Source organism: Lissotriton vulgaris, chromosome 10 (genome assembly GCF_964263255.1).
Source record: "Lissotriton vulgaris chromosome 10, aLisVul1.2, whole genome shotgun sequence".
NCBI lineage: Eukaryota > Metazoa > Chordata > Amphibia > Caudata > Salamandridae > Lissotriton > Lissotriton vulgaris.
The window spans coordinates 372,145,098-372,163,357 of NC_141698.1; the positions used below are offsets into that span (position 1 = coordinate 372,145,098).

Sequence of the window (18,260 nt, forward strand, 5' to 3'; positions counted from 1 at the left end):
GAATCGGTGATTTTCCGATTCGGTGTCACGAACGATTCGGTAATTGGACCGAATCGGTGATTTTCCGATTCGGTGTCACTTACGAATCGGTAATTGGACCGAATCGGTGATTTTCCGATTCGGTGTCACTAACGAATCGGTAATTGGACCGAATCGGTGATTTCCCGATTCGGTGTCACTAACGAATCGGTAATTGGACCGATTCGGTCTTTGCATCCGATTCGGTGTTTTTCCGATTCGTTACATATCCGATTTTCGGTATGTACGTATCGGATTCTTTCCCATTCGGTACTCATTCCGATTCGGTTTTCTATCCGATTCTTTCTGTTTTTGGTTCCCTACATCTCGATGGCTGTTTACCGATCGGTAAGGGCCAAAAATCGGTATTTTTGGCCGTTACCGATCGGTAACGCCCTACCTACATCGGGCCCTCAATCTCAGGAAACAGAAAAATCTCAGGGCCTGAGCTCCAAACTGTAGACAGAAATACAAGGCCAGACTGAGAGCCCAAACCAGCCCTGGCAAATTTTGTAGTACCAGCCCTCTCTCTGCATAGTCAGTCTCAGGCATCTCTGTTCGGCTGGCTAAGGCTTGCATTGTCATTGCACTGTGTTGCTGGAATTACTGTGTCCCGGCCAAGTCTTTAGTGAGAGCAGCCACAGTAATGAAAAATTGCCCTTCTTAGGTGAAAATCGGCCCTCTGACCTCCAGCCCACCGGGGAAAAGCCTGATGCCCGGCATGCCAGTCCGGCCTTGCAGAAATATACAGCTACTGTAATCTAATTTAGACAGCCAAGAAAGCCATTTCTGTTTTAAAAGCAATACTTTGAGATGTTATGCAGGATAGGTGTACGCATGTTATTCTACCCGAGGCTGAAACCAGGCATTGTCCTGATTGTACCTTTTCACTCTTGCCCTTAGAGCCCTCTCCTCCAAGCATGGATGATGTTAAATCGTTCTCCCTCATACACCTTAACTGCAGGTCTCTGCCTAAGCATGCAAGTGAAATCCATCTACTGCTAGAAGAGAGGGTCCTGATGCTCTCTTTCTTACAGAGACCTGGACAAACGTGGGTTCGGACCCTGATATTGTCCAGACCCTTCCTGCTAACTATGCCATGGCTAGGCAGGATCGGGAAGCCGGTCGTGGGGGGGGAGGGGGGGGGGGGGGGGGTTGGATTGCTATCATTCCTAAAACAAACTATAGCTGTAGATCGGCTACGTGCTCTGTACTGGATTGTGAGAGCCTTTCCTTTGCAATTGGTTTCTCTCCCACCTGTACTTTTTCTGGAATCCTTGTATAACGCCCTCCAGGGGGCCATGCTAATTTTTCTAACAATCTACCAGACATTGCTGTAAATCTGGCCAGTTCGACCTCAAACTTCTCTATTATCGGTGACTTTAACATGCACTTGGATGACTCGGAATCCACCTATGTGCATGATTTCCTAGTAGGCCTTGAAGCCTTCCAATTTTGACAAATTGTAATTGGCCCCACCCATACATTTGGTCACCTACTTGATCCTTCCTTCACAAACTTAGACAATATCTTCCTGAAGGAAACTATTCCAGTTCCCTGGTCGGACCACTCACTTCTATCTTTTGTCTGGTCCCCTTTTGACCTGCCACATCTCTCCTTGAAATCTAAAAAGCTGGGTAGGACCTGGTCCAAACTTCCAGTGGACGAATGGGTATACAATCTTAGTAATAGTGTTCCTTTACCCTGCCCCAATCCTATCAAGGCCTACAATGATTTTAACAGCTGGTTGGAAGCCTCCCTGGACCCCATTCTCCCTAAGAAAGAATTCAGCCCACTGGGCCGGGCATAATAAGAAGGCATGGTATACACTTGAGCTTAGAGGACTTAAGCAATCCTGTAAGCAGTTTGAATGCAAGTGGAGGAAGGATTTTTCCCCTGCCAGTAAGGCAGATTACAGAGCCGCACTTAGGCTGTATAGGAACAACATCAAAGCGGCGCAAGCCAGTTACTACCAGGAAAAGATTGAGTTGGCCTCTAATTCCCCTAGGGAGATCTTCAAAATTTTCAAATCTCTCATCACCCCTCCTAGCCCCCTCCCTGATCCAACGAATGCGCAAAAGGGATGTGACGAGATTGCAAGTTTTTTTGCCACTAAGGTCACCAATATTTATCCGCTATTCCCACAAGCGGAACCTGAAGCACTGCCCTCCCCTCCCCTTTCATATGGTAAGATGGATATTTTTACACCTCTTTCTTTATCAGACACTGTGTTTTCTAGGAAATCTTAAATCTGGCTCCCCATCCGATGTTGCTCCCCCTTAGATCCTTAATTCCGCTTCAGAGATTGTATCCCCAGTCATCCGGGATGTCATTAATTCTTCGCTTGCGGCCGGAGTGGTTCCTCCACTGTGGAAAGAAGCGAGAATCAAGGCTCTTTTAAAAAAACAAATTTAGATCCGGCGGAGTGGGCCAGCTACCGCCCAATCTCTCTTCTGCCAGGTATTTGCAAACTGGCTGAAAAGCATGTTAGCTCCTTACTGTCCGCCTATGTTGAGGATAATAACGCTCCACATCCCACTCAGACGGGATTTTGCAGTAAGCAGGGCACAGAGACCGCCCTCATTGCTGTGATGGAAGAGACGATGAAAATTGTAGATGCCGGAGGCTGCACTGCTATTGTATTATTAGATCTCAGTGCAGCCTTCGACACGGTAAATCACCGCATTTTAATCCAAAGACTGCAGGATGTAGGAGTGACAGGGACTGCTCTCCAGTGGCTACAGTCGTTTCTTACTGAGAGATCCTTCATGGTCTTTGAAGAGGAGGCTCTGGCACAACGGACCCCCCTGCAGTATGGTGCCACAGGGTTCCTCTTTAAGCCCCACAATGTTTAACATCTACATGCGGCCCCTGGCGGACATTGTGCTTCCTTGGGGGGTCCAGTTGGTCACTTATGCTAACGACACACAGTTGGTGGTCTCGCTCTGTAAGGGTGACACATGGGACATGAATCTTACATCATGTTTGACTAAAGTGGCCGAGTGGATGGACCGTCCCTTCTTAAATTGAACGGATCCAAAACGGAAATCATGCTACTCGGACATGCAGCCCCCCTAACTTGGACCCGTGGTGGCCCAGTTGTCTTGGCTCTCCCCCTCGGCCCAAGAAACAAATATATAGCTGGACTCCAGCCTTAGTCTTGCTGTGCAATCTCGCAAAGTGGCCGCGACTTGTTATGGCTTAATTAGACCTTTGAAGAAGATTCTGCAACTCCTTCCTTTTGATGCTAGGCGGCTGCTGGTCCAGGCCCTTATTCTATCAAGGCTTGACTACGCCAATGCAGTCTATTTGGGTGCCCCTAAGAGGACTATCAATATTCTACAAGAAGTGCAGAACTGCGCTGCTCGACTTCTGCTTAATGTCCAAAGACGGGCCTCCGCCCGCCAGCTCTTGTTCAACTACTCTGGCTGGCAGTGCAACAAAGAACCTGGTTTAAGGCCATGTGCACTGTGCAAAAGTCGATCGCCGGGAATGGCCCTCTTGTGATCATGCCTATGCTGAATCTCTGTAAATTGGGATCGTGAGGAGCACTCCGCTGATGTGCCCAAATTTATTAGGTATAGAATAGTCACTCCTAGGATAAATGTTGAGTTATGATGGGTTTTGGTGCCCACCTAATCGCGCACTGTTCACCTGGCGCTCCGCACCTTATTAATATGTGTTTGTATCACCACACTGTAAACCAACTGATTTTCTCATTAGTACATTTGCTTTTAATCGTTCATTTTTCATTAGCATTATTTCTTGTTATTCTCATTTTTCATAACAATATGCATTAGTATCTTTTACTTTGCAAATAACATATTTTCTTTTTCAACATTTTACATGACATGTATAATCATTCATTCATTGTTGAGCCCAATGCATTTCGGCACCTATGTGGCGCCTTCATCAGGGGAAACTCTGCAAAAAATAAAATAAAAAATACAATGTGTAAGTGTTTAGCGTTTCATTGGACATGGGGGTTCATGTAAGTGTTTGTGTTTTTCATACCTGTGAACAACAATTATTTTGTGTTGTTATGATAATGCAAATATCCACCTCGACCGCGAGTATTCTGCATAAACAAAATGGGAGCCCATAAAACGACAGTACATTTTCACATGTGACCATTCTCTCAAAGTCATTAGGTTTTGTGCCTCAAATTGGGCTATGAATGTATTCGCGTAGGCAGGGGCCCCTGCAAAGCCCATGGAAGTTCAACAGATTTTTTGAATAACTTAACGTGGACACAAGAAGGTTTTCAAAATCACTGGATTATGTGCACCATAGATGTGGTGGCACTTTATACCTCCATACCACATCAATCAGGATTGGAATCAGCAGAATGGGCATTGCTCAAAATGGAAGATTTACCCACTAACAAAATTTTTCTGTTACAAAAACTGAAATTCTGTCTTCACAATAGTTATTTTACATGGAAGGACACATATTATGCACAATTGAATGGAACTTCCATGGGCTTTGCAGGGGCGTTTTATCGACGACATTTTTTTAATTTGGGATGAAACTCAAGAAACATTGGAACAACTAATAAGTACGCTGAACTAAGTTGATGCGAGGATTCAATTCACGCACAAGATAAGCAAGGACGTTATTGACTTCCTAGACGTCAGAATCACCAAAACAGAGAGTGGATTTGAAACATCTTTATACACAAAACCCACAGATCGCAACAATGCTCTCAGCTACACGAGCTTTCACCCAAAAAGCCTTATCAAGAATCTTCCTGTTTCGCAATTTATACAGATTAAACGTATATGCTCAGACGCACGAACATGTCAAAGCACGCTTACCAACCAAGTGCAAAAGTATAAAGAAAGAGGATATCCGACTGAGGTGCTACAAGAACAACTAGACAAGGTCCTGAAAATGGACAGAGTGGAGCTGTTGAAACCCAGAAGAAAAACAACACAAGAAAGAATGGTGTTTGTAACCAAATACACAACCCAATCTCCAAAAATTAAAAACATAATCAACAAAAGATGGGAATTACTATCAATGGAACCAGACTTCAACGGAATATTCAAAGAACCTCCTCTACATGCATACACAAGGGGATTAAATCTAAGAGAGAGACTGAAACACAAACAACAACCAAAATTAACAACAACTTACAAAGGAACAATCAGATGCCTTAATTGCACTAATTGCAATAATGTAATAACAGGAAACACATGTACCCATCCAACAACAGGAAAACCAATACATTTGAAACACACGAGTGACTGCAACACGCAGAATGTTGTGTACGCAATCAAATGCCCATGCGGCAAGATGTACATTGGCAAAACAGAACGCAAAGTGAAAATACGAATATCGGAACATAAAAGCCGGATCCGCAACGAAAATTTAACCTCACCACTAGTGCAACATTGGCGACAGGCAAAACATAGTATTTCACAGATAAGATTCCTAGTTATAGAACAAGTACAGATTAAACTAGGAATTAATACACAAAAGAAACTGTTGCAGCGAGAACTGTTTTGGATCAAACATCTAAACACGATGGTACCAATAGGACTCAATGACAAATATGACCTAGCATGTTACTTATAGGAGAACTACAGCCAATACTGAGAATCATTTACTCAATTACATACCTAGCATTTTGTACAAACAGATATTCGTATAGAATGTAATATAGTGACAGACCATGATATGATTGTATATATATTGTGCATTGTACACAAGTAATCTTGATGCATTCGGAATGTCGTTTATAGGTGGTCTACGATGTCATGACTGGTTATAATTGCATATGTGTTATTACAATGATCAATGTTAACTTATTCGAATCATAACATGAACACATTACCCAACACACAAAACCCAACATGAGACACCATACGTACATACAGCAGATCTTCAACACCACAGGTGAATATATTCCAGGGGTATTTAATATGGCAGTATAGCTTTTGAGAGGATATGAGACAGTACGGTAATCATGCACGTATCAACCATAATAATGGACAATAAAAGCGAAGTTCTCTAATTATAGATCGAGGCGGTACAGCCAAATATTGGTTCTTTAACTGCATGGATCAATAGGTTTTCACAGCGCTTTAACCACCATTATCTAGAACCAGTGATCAAGTATTGCACAACGAAACAGCCAGTTCGTAGAATTCACCACACTAAGATGGCGCTCATTGAAACCTGTCTACCGAGCGAAATCTCCACAGAGAGTCTGTTCTTCATTTTCATAGTCAGGCACCCGTGCGGAGTTCGCAGAGTTTAAATAACACTTTGACCAAGAGAGGAGTTTACATAGAAGCAAGCACAGGGCAGCGGTTTTTTGACGAGGAAGATAATCATGAATCCACAGGTACGGGCAGCATTCCACTGAGTGTTAGCATAAGGGAGGGCATCAGGATATGGTTATAATTACGTGGCATTCTGTCTGACTTTTTCAGACGGCAGTATAACAACGAAGATAAGGTAGGGCGCGGACTCTTTTTCAGCTAAGCCTTTTATACGAGCGAGTTAGAAGACGTTTTTACAGATGTTTACATTTGTTGTTACAGAGTTTGCTGGTTAAAAGAATAAGGTATGTCAACAGATTAAGAGAGGCTTAATTTTTGTCAATACCACCGAATGCACAGTTAGCTAAAGATGGGCTCTCATTTTGTTTATGCAGAATACTCGCGGTCGAGGTGGATATTTGCATTATCATAGCAACACAAAATAATTGTTGTTCACAGGTATGAAAAACACATAAACACTTACATGAACCCCCATGTCCAATGAAACGCTAAACACTTACACATTGTATTTTTTATTTTATTTTTTGCAGAGTCTCCCCTGATGAAGGCGCCACATAGGTGCCGAAACGCATTGGGCTCAACAATGAATGAATGATTATACATGTCATGTAAAATGTTGAAAAAGAAAACATGTTATTTGCAAAGAAAAAGATACTAATGCATATTGTTATGAAAAATGAGAATAACAAGAAATAATGCTAATGAAAAATGAATGATTAAAAGCAAATGTACTAATGAGAAAATCAGTTGGTTTACAGTGTGGTGATACAAACACATATTAATAAGGTGCGGAGCACCAGGTGAACAGTGCGCGATTAGTTGGGGACCAAAACCCATCATAACTATGCTGAATCTCTACCAAGCGCCTAGGACATTAAGATCAAAGAACAAAAACCTTCTGACGGTTCCTAGCATTCGGCGAGCACGCATGGGTGGCTGACGCTTTTCGCTTCACGCCTCAAATCTGTGGAATGGGCTTCCCAATTCCATCCGCCTGGAACGGAACCATCTCCTCTTTAGGAAGATGTTAAAGACCTTCTTCTTTCTCTCTCCATGAGCAGTGGTGTCGTTCTCTAGTTCCTGAAGTGCTGGGATGCCCTAGGGTAGCCATGAGCTACAGAAATCCATATTCATTCATTCATTCACTTACCCTTGATGTATCCTTCCAACAGAGGCCCTCAGACTGTCGATTCCCTTGCATAAACTCATAGAAAGATGAAAGCTCTGCGGCTTACCAAGTCCTTGCAGCAAGCTGTCGGTATAGTGTGCCACATGGAAACACATTGGTGGCTGCAGCTCTGTGCCCGGAGGGAGATCTCTCCGTATCTCTGCCAACAGGCCCTGCTCTGCCATCTCGTTCATCAGCCCTGGGAAAAGATGAATAAAGAGAAAGGGTGAGACTCATGCAATGATTTCTAGCAGCCAGAAATATAGAAAGGAGAGAAAAAGGTGGATGGCATAAACTTTAAACTTGGACAGCACACACAGTAGGTGTCATGGGAAGGCCTAGGAAGCATGATGAGGCTCACATGCTACCCACACCATAGGACTCTGGGAGTTGATAGGAAGAAACAAAATAGAAACAGTACAGCAAGGCTAAACTGCTTTCACAGAAAGGTGAGGAGACTTGCCCAGCACAGCCAGATGAACAGCAGTGGGATGAAAGATGAGAAAAAGAAAGACAACAAGCCTAATGCTTTGTAAAGCAGAGTTAACAAAGAAGGCGTCAGGGGGCTATAGTGGTGACGCTTCACCAATGGAGGTCAGTTGTGTCTTGACATCAGCTTACCTTGCACAGCAGCAATCTTAATGTACACTCAATGCCAGATACCTTTTATCAGCGCCAACACATGATGGCCAGCATTTTCCTTCCGTAACAGCAAAAGCAGAGTGAAAAGATGTGGCTCTGCATATGGGTCTTCATCATGCGGACCCGGGGGCTTGGCTCTGCAGAACACAGCAATCTAGAAAAGAGGAAGAGTATGGTCAGAAGGCTTTTTGCAGGACGACCCGTTTTCTATTTGATACATGGTTTGAACTTTGTCCTATGTCACTAGAGCCGTGCTTCTTAACCGAGAGGGACCACAACTGAAATAAAATTAGCGTATATAAATAAATAAAAATGTAAAATTGAACATTTTAAAATACTCTGAAAATGTGAAGTAATTTAAAATTGGAGGCTAAAAATTTAATTACACTGAGCTTGATTCATGGGAAGCACTGGCATGCGCCTACAAAAAGAGAGCTTGCATTAGGAGCAGAAACGGCAAAGAATCTAGCATATATTACTTGGTTTTTAAAAAAAATAAAAACACATTTTGAAAAGCTTCAAACTTTCCACTAAGCTTATAAATGTTTTTATTTTTTTGTTCATTAATTAAACATGTCATAATATGCATATTTGTTTGATGTATATTTGTATCTGTATTATTGCATATTTGTTTTGAAGTTGAACTCGTAGAAAATGCTTATGCTGGGGTCCCCTTCTTTCTTTAGTGAATTAGGGCAGGAAGAGATGAACGATAGAAAAGTTATAAGAGCTATTGCTTACAAGAGAAATATGGGGCCAATTACGATGTCGGTTGGACGAGCGTCCGATCAACACCGTAGCAGGGTGGAATCTGCCCGATTATTAGTCGTCGGTTTCACCCACCGAATTAGGATGCGACCACCCTATGGGCAGCCAGAACGATCAATTTTTTCATTGCAGCTTGTGCGGCGGCCGGAAAGTTGCAATAGAAAAATGTAGGTTTTTAAACATCTATGCACCTTGTGCCAGGCACCATGCGGTGCCTGACACACAATGCAGGGATGTTAGTGCCCCCCAGGTCCCATAGCGGAAGGTTAGGAGGGAAGGGGGCCCTACTAAGGGCCCCAAAGTCTTTTTAAGACAGCCTTTCTACGGTGGTAGGAACGCCATAGAAAGGCTGTGGGAAACGTGCATGGTAATCCCCACAGCGGTGCCTGAGCAGGCACTGCTTCCATTCTGGGGATTACAATAAGCCCTCCACCCTAAGGGGCAGAGGTGAGCCCATCGGAAGCGCAGCAGTATTCCCTCATGGGTTTCCCTCGGACTACCAGTATCGTAATACGGCGGTTGTACGGAAAGCCTCTGATGAGCTGTCAGATGGCTTTCTGCCTGACTTCATAATGAGGCCCTAAAAGTCAAGATACACATATTGTACCAACACAGGCTTAGCCAAGCAAAGCAGTATCTTCAATCATCATAAAACTTTATAAATAAATAAATAAATAAATAAATACACATTTTACAGGCCTAGACATCAGGGTAACAAAGTCATCTCTGAGTGATCACAGAGTTAACCTAACCATGCCGTAAACAGTAAAGCTATGTATCGGAATACAGAGATCGTACATACACAACCTGCAGGCAGCAGAGATATTCCTTAAGACAAATCGAGGTTACATGTCAGTGCACTATACAGCAGAAATTTATGTCAGGTTTTTCAGCTCTGACAATGCCAAGCCTTAAAAGGCAAAAATTCTTGTAGTATGATTTCATAACATCCATGACACCAGAGAAGGCAGAAAACTAACTTAGAGAGTTTAGCAGGTCACGCCTTACTATTAGGACTAGCACGCAGAAATTAAAAAAAAGGTGTTCATACCCCCAACCACCTGAAAGGGAATGCTATGGACAATAGGCCTCTTTACAAGATGTTACAGGTTCTGTACATCTCAAACACTATCCCTATTCCTCAGGCAGAACATATCCAATGGGGTTTAGCAAAGAAGATGAGCTAACCCTCTGGAGGTACTGTTTTTTAGTGGAGGTTCACAAATGTCAAAAGATAAAGGACTGGTGCCCTATAGCATTGCATGACCCTCCCAAAACCAAACATGTTGCTGTAGTTAGCCTTTATACCACTTTACATCAGGTAGAGCTACAGAGTATAAGGAAGAGAGCATAACACAAGACGACTTATGTGAGAATTCAATGTCGAAAACATTTGCCACTGTGCCAATGGAGCTGCAGTGGACCTCTGCAACTGAGGAAGAACTTAAACTAATCCTACGGAGGAGTAACAAGTTATTTACAAGTATTTTCCAGGATCAACGTAAGAAGCAACATCGTATATGATGACCTCCCACCCCAGAACCACTGTGTTCTCCATACCAGTATTTAACCATATGTTTCAAACTCAACCATTTGGTGATGTTGGGAGTGGTAGACTCCACGTTTGTGAGGAGTTAAGGGTGTTATGTTTTTTCTCCCACTGGAGTCTATTGAAGTATACAGTCCAGGTCATGTGGGTCTGAATCAAAAAAAGGACCAGAGAGAGAGACTCAATGTCAGATAAGACTATACCAATGTGCAGAGTGTTTTACTGTGGGGCACCCATGTACCTTGCTGAGGTCTGTTTGCGCAGCGGGGGAACCAGGAGTGGTGTGGGGTTGCCGTTACTTTCTCCCCCATCAACACTACAAATTGGCAATGAAGAGGTCGAGTGTCACAGTCCGTGACAGTTTCGCTGTTGCTCCCCGGTTGTGGTGTGTGTCAGCATTGGGCTGAGCCCATGTGGAATGGGCCCATGCCTGGAGCCGGCCTTGCCCCTCTCTATTGGTCTTGCTGCCTGCTGTCTGCTTTGGGAGGGCATCTCCCCCTGCCTGTTGCCCATGGGACCATCTGTTTGTGGCTGACACACCCTATGGTACCTGATGGTGAGCTGTGGGGTTCAGTGCTCCCCTGTTCTGAGAGTGGAGCGAAATTTGCATGGGTCATACTAGACTGGGCCCTGTGCTTTTTGGCACTGTACCCACCAGGCCTACTAGGATTGTGTGCCATTTGTCTGTCACCTGAGGGTGCTGGTTGGCTTGACATCATCACGTACATCATCAGACATGGTGTCAGTACCTGCCCTGGAGCCCTTTGTGGTTGACAGTCCTCCTTCAGCTCAGGCAGCTAAGTGGAGGGTGAGGGTGGAGCACCTAGAGGACTATATTGCAGCAGTGGGTACAGAGAATGACTGAAAACCTCCCATGCATCTCCACCTGGGGGGTGCAGCAATCCAGTCACACCTAACAGCCACTGAGCAACGGTATTTTTATATTGAATGGATGTGATTGAGATGCAATGGGGCTGAAGGCATTTTCACCTTTACCTCTAAGGGCATCCTTTTGTTGTCCACACCGACCACAAGCCGTTATTGCCCCTGTTCAGAGGCGAATCCTAAAAACCGCCCCAAGGATCAGAAGTGGATCCTTCAACTACAGGAATACTGCTTCTCCCTGGAATACTGCCTAGGTATCCACAATCCTGCTGTTAATCTATCCCTCCATGCCAGACAATCTACCAACTAGGAACAGTGAGAGGCATAGGAAACGGAGGAGTATTTCAGGCTTGTAGTGGAAAGGTTGAGGCCTCTTCTTATGTCTCTAGCAGAGATAGCGGACACCACCAAGGATGATGAATGCCTGCAATTAGCTGTAAAAGGAGTGAGGACTGGAAGTTGGAATGTTTAAACCCAGCATTTGGCACAGTGGATAGAGGAGACCCACCAAACATTATTATCCCTTCACCATGTGAAGGAAGAGAGAGCAGTGATGCAAGAGAGGTGTCTTCTACGAGGGCCCAGTTTAGTCATTCCAAGGTGACTGGTGCAAAGGTGCAGAGCAGAGCATTGTCAAGGCAAAATCCCAGCTCAGGAGCAACATCTGGTTCCCGGGGCTCGATGAAAGAGGCAGACTGTGCAGCATTGCTTCCTCTGCCAGGCTACTGGTTCTCCTGACCCGCCGGCACCCATTATCATTGAAGACACTCCTTCAGTACCATGGCTTTGAGCTAGTACTGACTTTTTTGAGCTTCCCAGGAAGTCGCCACATGCTTGTGGTGATTGATGATATATCCAAGTATCCGGTGGTAGAGATTGTCAACTCAACTTCTACCTCCACCACCATAGCACATTTGGAAAAGATCATGGCTACACAAAGGTCGTTGAAAGAGCTTTGCACTGATAATGGTCATCCTTTCTCGAGCCAGGAGATCGCCAAGTATCTGAATTCAAGGGGTGTCATTCATAGACGCATCACTCCACGGTGGCCACAGGCTAATAGTGAAGCTGAACGCTTTATACATATCCTGAACAAAGTCATAAGGACTGCTCAAACTGAGAGCCACCACAACGAAACACTGTGTATACCTTTTAGAGGGGATACTTGATGATGCCAACACAGACGTCAGTCCTAGCCAAGTCTGTTTTGGGCGCAGTGTCACAGATATGATTCTCCACCTCTCCGGGGTAGATGGTGCCCCAGTGAAAGCACATCAAGCACTGACGAATCACAAGGCATGGAACACCAAGGTGTCCTGAAGGAGACTTAATTGAGTATGTTGCAGGCTAGTGACCGAGTGCTAGAGAAAGATCGTCATCTGGGAGGCAAGTTTCATCTTCCATTTGAGACAGATCCCTGGACAATCATCCACATAAAAGGCACCTTGATTATTCCTAAAATGAGCACTGAAATACTTATGAGGAATGTCTATTTCTTCAAGCAATTCTTGCCCCATCTGGTGCTAACGTAGAAGAGATGATAGGTGATGGACCGTTCCCAGGAGCAAAGAAAAGGGAAGAAGACATGAGAGAGGATAACAGATGGTTGCAGAAAGAGGCATCTCTCACTGTTGCTTTAGAGGACCAAGGATCTCGAGCATCCAGCAGCCTGTGTATCCATGGAGAAAGTGGGTCTGAACTGTGTCAGTTGTCGATGGTCTGTTAAGCAGGAGCTGACCTGACAGCACCACCCCAAAGGTATCATCTGAGGCCCAGACTTACCCCGTCACAGCAGTTTCAGCATTTTGTATGTGATTGCTGAGACAAAGGGGGGGTGGACCTGTCCAGGAGCATCATTTGGCCAAAGACTGTTTGGCATAACGCGGGCCATAGTCTTGATATCTTGATATGTGTTGCTTTACCATATTATTAAGGGGTGCTCGCTCTCTTTTTCTCTTTCTTTTGCTTTCTCTCTCTATTTGAATGCTTTTTTTCACTTGTAGTTGATGAGGAATGTGATGTTGGAAGTGTTAGACTCCGCTGCTGTGAGCGGTTAGGGTGTGCATGTGTGTTCCTTCACGGGTGTGTAAAGAAATAGTACAGCCCAGGTCATGTGCAAGCGAATCAATAAAGGGACCGGAGAATGAGGCTCGAGGTCAGATAAATCCACACCAACGTGCAAAGTGTTTATTGTGGTGCATAAGTGTGCCTAACTGAGGACTGTTGGCTCCCCCATCGACCATACATATTTCAATTAACAAGCTTTATTATATAGTCAGCTGATAACTGCAAAAGCACAGAGAGCAGATGTGGAATCCCTGAGAGGGGCTCAACTCATGCACCAGATTTGCTTCTGCCAGCCCCTGCCATTGGCCCATTGGAAAATTTGACAAACTACTTCATGTTCTGAAGTTGCCACCAGGTGACATTTGGTGGTTAAAAAATCATGTGGGGAATGGATCACTTGTCCTGCATAACCTGGGTTAGCAATTCTCGTGTTACTGTGTCCCAATAAAAAACCCTCATTCACGTATAAAAGATGGTAATGGCTGTATATCTTGGTTCACCGCCTTTTATTCATGTGACTGCATGATCATGGGGTTAGTGATCATGCTTCCTCCACCCGAAGGTGTACCCCTGGTTAGAACAGTAGTAATCAGTGATATTGTGGGAGTCACGAGTGGCTATTCTTAAAAAATACTCGTACAGCCAGGAGTTGGTTTAATAAGTCTGGATTCGAGATATTGGTTAAAATATTGGTAGTGCGTCTTGAGATTTGATTTGGAATCTCTCGCACTCTAAAAGTCGTTAAAAAATGGTCGACATGTTTCAGCCCTTTTGTCGCCTATGTAGGTCAGATGGGCTTTCTTCAGGACCAAGGTGAAAAGGTGGTATGAGACTGTGAGTGTCTCTCAGTGTGTTCCCCTCTGAAAAAGTTTATTTTCAAGGAAAAAGTGAGAAAAGATATATTAATCTATTTCTTGGTGTGGTCCAGTGGTACCTTCCGTATTTCGTGTCAGTGCCTCAACGGGCTGCCAGTGAGTCCTTGGGCCTACTTCGGCCTCGTGTGAACACGACTTGTGCTGACTCTTCCGCTCTGGGCCCGGGTGGAAAGGGCAGAAACATGTTGACCATTTTTGTTGATGCAGTCACGTGAATAAAAGGCGGAGAACCAAGATATACCGCCATTACCATCTTTTATACGTGAATGAGGTTTTTTATTGGGACACAGTAACACAAGAATTGCTAACCCAGGTTATGCAGGACAAGTGATCCATTCCCCACATGATTTTTTCATACTGAACAAAGGAAGCTGAATGGATCACAGCTTCTTCTTTCTCCCTCTCCTTTGATTATTTGACATTTGGTGGTTTACAAAACCTACTAAAATTAATAATTATTTAGAACAAGGGAAAAGAGAAAGGTAGTAACTATATGTGTCAGTTGATTTCCTGAGATTTAGCTTTACAGCCTACTAAACTAATTTTATTCCAGATCACAATTGAGTCTTTCAATCTCTATGCACTCATTATCAGTGGCCTGAGAATTGTGATGGGGCTAGAAGTAGAGTTACAGGGCCCATTAGAATGATAAGTTTAGCAACAATGCTACAGAGAGTTATTCCACCAGAAGATTTCACCTCTTGCAAGTAGTAGAGGTCTCCATATGGAATATCTTAAAAAAATATGCATTAATAAGTATAATACATTAGATTCCCACAGATTTTGCCCTAAAAACGTTTCCTGCATGCACATTATTTCTTTCTGCCCTATCGAAAATAGCTGGGACACTGGGTAACGGTATTCTGAGGGAGTAAAATTCAGGGATTATGCTGAGCCACTCGAAATGAGGGCAAAGAGTACCACTTTTAGGATTCAAAATGAAATTATGAAAGAGTAAAAATATTCAGATGCAGAACCTATGCGGGTCACACAGTTTCCCTTGAAAAGCTTCCTGAGGCTAACACAATACAGAAGAGAATGACTGCTTTGAAGAAGGAGAAAGAGTCAAGTCAGACACAAATGAGCATATTATTCATTTAGCTGCTCTGCTGTAGTGGTGGACTAGTGCAATAATAGCAACAATAAGACTAGGATCAGCCTGCAGACTGACAGAAATAGTGATAGGCACCAAATAATAATAGACAATTGCAAACATTTATTTGCATGTATGTAGGAAAGTAGGATCTGCTTTCATGGTCACCCCCACTTTTTGCTGGTCTCATGTTTTTCTGACTAGTCCGACTGGGACCTTCTAATCAGGACCCCAGTCTTTGTGCTTCTTTCCTAAATTAGACATGGTGAGTACTTAGGTACACCCAGGGCTTTAAGTGGGATAAAAAACTGGGTGGTCTGTCTTAGGGGTGTGGCCGATGTAATAAAGGGCTTGGCTTACAAACAGGTAAGCTAAAAATATGTGCTTAGCATAGTGTGCCGCCCAACTTGTATTTTTGCTGTTTCTGTCTTTGCATCCAGATATATGATACAACAAGTAACATCATACCTACAATAAGTCAGGACTATTGGCTTTGTCAGCGGTTGTTAGTTGCATAAAATAAATAAGCAGCAACTATGGCTTGTATATAATATTGAAAAAGCTTCAACTTAAAGCCCTGGTGCCACCACAACGATGTTGCTGCTCCTAAGTCTCAAAAAGAGAAGGGAAATCCAGAGAGAAAATGACTCTCTTTAGAGGATTTCCCTCCCCCTATGACAATCATCTGGCATGACGTCCTGCCTTAACTTCTCCACTAGTGAGAAGTGAGCAGTGTGAGCAGCGCACATCCATGTGCCTGCTGTCACTACAGTCTGGGGAAAAAACACCACCTGTGTCAGGGCACAAAACAGAGCCTGCTAGAGACCCGTTTCGAGGCCACCTTTAGTGGGACCCGGCCCACTTAAAGCCCTGGGTACACCTCAGATTGGCTACTGCTGTATCCTTGTAACTCCATAGTACATGGTACTAATGTAACCAGGGCATAGGTACACCAGGGGCCCAACAGGACCTAAAGCATGTATTATGCCACCGATGAGAGACCACTCAAATTGTGACTACAGGCCTGCCAATGCAGGCAGTGTAAGCAGGTGCCAGCACCACTTATGACAAATATAAGTTTCCTTATATCTGAGGTCACAGCACTTAAAAACTATAAGTCACCCCTAAGGAAGGACTTTCAATCCTGAAGGCAGGGTGCTTGGTTATAATTGTGAGGGTGCCCCTGCATGAGCAGGACACCCCTACAATCCACGGAGTCCATTCTCCCAGGTTGTAAGTGCATCAGCCATTATGATACATAAGAGTGGCCATGAGTCATTAAACGATGGCTAACTCTAAACTGGCTGTAACAAACCCTGTTGTGTTTGGTGTCAAACATGCTCGAATCATACCCCAACAGTGTATACAGTGTTGGGGTATGATTCCATGGAGGTAAGATTCCATGCATAGTAAAGTTCCTCTGGAAGGCACTCAGAGCTCCTGGCACCAGTCTTCTAGACCCTGACAGCAAACTATGGCTGTTGCCAACCAGAGACACGATTCTGCCCTCCTGCTGCTGAGCCAAGCTCGAGCAGGGGAAGGCAGTACAATAAGTTTCCTGTCACAGGGAGGTGTGACCATCTCCCAGACAGTACTTAGTGTATTGGGCCAGGGTGGGGGTGCTTGCCAGTGCCACTAGACTGCTTTGAAGGGCACATTTGTTGCCCTCCTTGTGTACTCCAGTTGGAACCAGTCAGGTAGCAGTTGGCTCCCGCCCTGGCACGAAACTGGACAAAGGACATGGGAGTATCCTCCCCCTGACCAGCCCCTCCTTTGGGAGGGACCCCTGAATCGTCACAACCCTTTCCTTAGGGCACCTAAGGGCTTACCTGTGGGTGGTTCCTTAGATTCATAGTAGGACAAGATTCAGATCCAAAACCACTTCATCTTCAACCATCTGGGCACTTTGGACTTCGCAAATAGGAAGACTTCTACTGCTCCTGGTCTTGTCGTCCTGCCAGTCTTCTGTGTTGTCTCTGCCTGTGCCCCATACAGGTTCTTCTACAGGCCTGTGGACATCCAAGACACCCGAAGGAATCTCCCTTGAAGTGAAGGAGTCATTCCCTGCACCTGCAGGCACCGCAACAAAGCTGACCAGTCTGCTGTCCCCGAGCTCCTACACACTCTGAAGGATTCAGCAACACATGCGGTGGTTCTGCAGCTTCCTCCAGGCCTGCACAGTCTTCACAGCAAGTTTGAAGTCAGTATCCTCGTCTGAACTGCTGGAACAGTACCTCTGTGCACCAAGAAGACTTGCTGTTGCCAAGGCTTGTTGTCTCCAAGAAGCGCCAGCCTCAACAAGCATCCAGACTCAAAATTGGTTTAAACCAAATAGCACGATGGATGCAAGATTTTTTTTTAAAGATCAACGGGGACAAAACAGAGATTCTGGTACTGGAAAAACAAAACAATCTATGGAACCCCACACACTGGCCGACTGAAATGGGCAATTTCCCACATCCTTCCTCTCAAATGAAAAATCTGGGCATCGTCATTGATGACTCTCTCAGCATGCATGCTCAATCAATGAAAGTAACGGCAACCTGATTCACCATCCTCAGATGGCTAAGGACAATCTGCTGGACGCTACCGGAATCTACCAGGAAAACTGTAGTCAATGCTTTAATAACATCCAGACTTGACTACGGCAACGTTCTTTACCTGGGAGCAAACAAAACTGTATTCCACAGATTACAAATGATTCAAAATGCCACCGTCAGACTCCTATGTGGAGCCCCTAAGTTTTCCCCTGTCTCGAAATGTAGACGTAAACTGCACTGGCTCAAAATTGAAAACAGAAACAAATTTAAAGCCTTGAGTTTTATGCACAAAATTAAGTCAGGATGTGTCCCACGCTATCTCCAATCCTTAGTCAGCCCCTATCACCCCCCGCAACTTGCGCTCT

General features: G+C 44.4%; 1 protein-coding gene across 1 annotated transcript in view; it reads right to left on the minus strand.

Annotated features, from left to right (window-relative positions):
• Positions 1–18,260, minus strand: part of DNAAF8 (dynein axonemal assembly factor 8) — a 1,006,155-nt gene that overhangs the window by 428,786 nt on the left and 559,109 nt on the right. The window contains exons 18-19 of the mRNA XM_086939618.1: positions 8,140–8,272; positions 7,544–7,675 (exon numbers count right to left, since the gene is read on the minus strand). Of these exons, the coding sequence (XP_086795744.1) occupies positions 7,544–7,675; positions 8,140–8,272 (265 nt within the window). The remainder of the gene's footprint in view (positions 1–7,543; positions 7,676–8,139; positions 8,273–18,260) is intronic.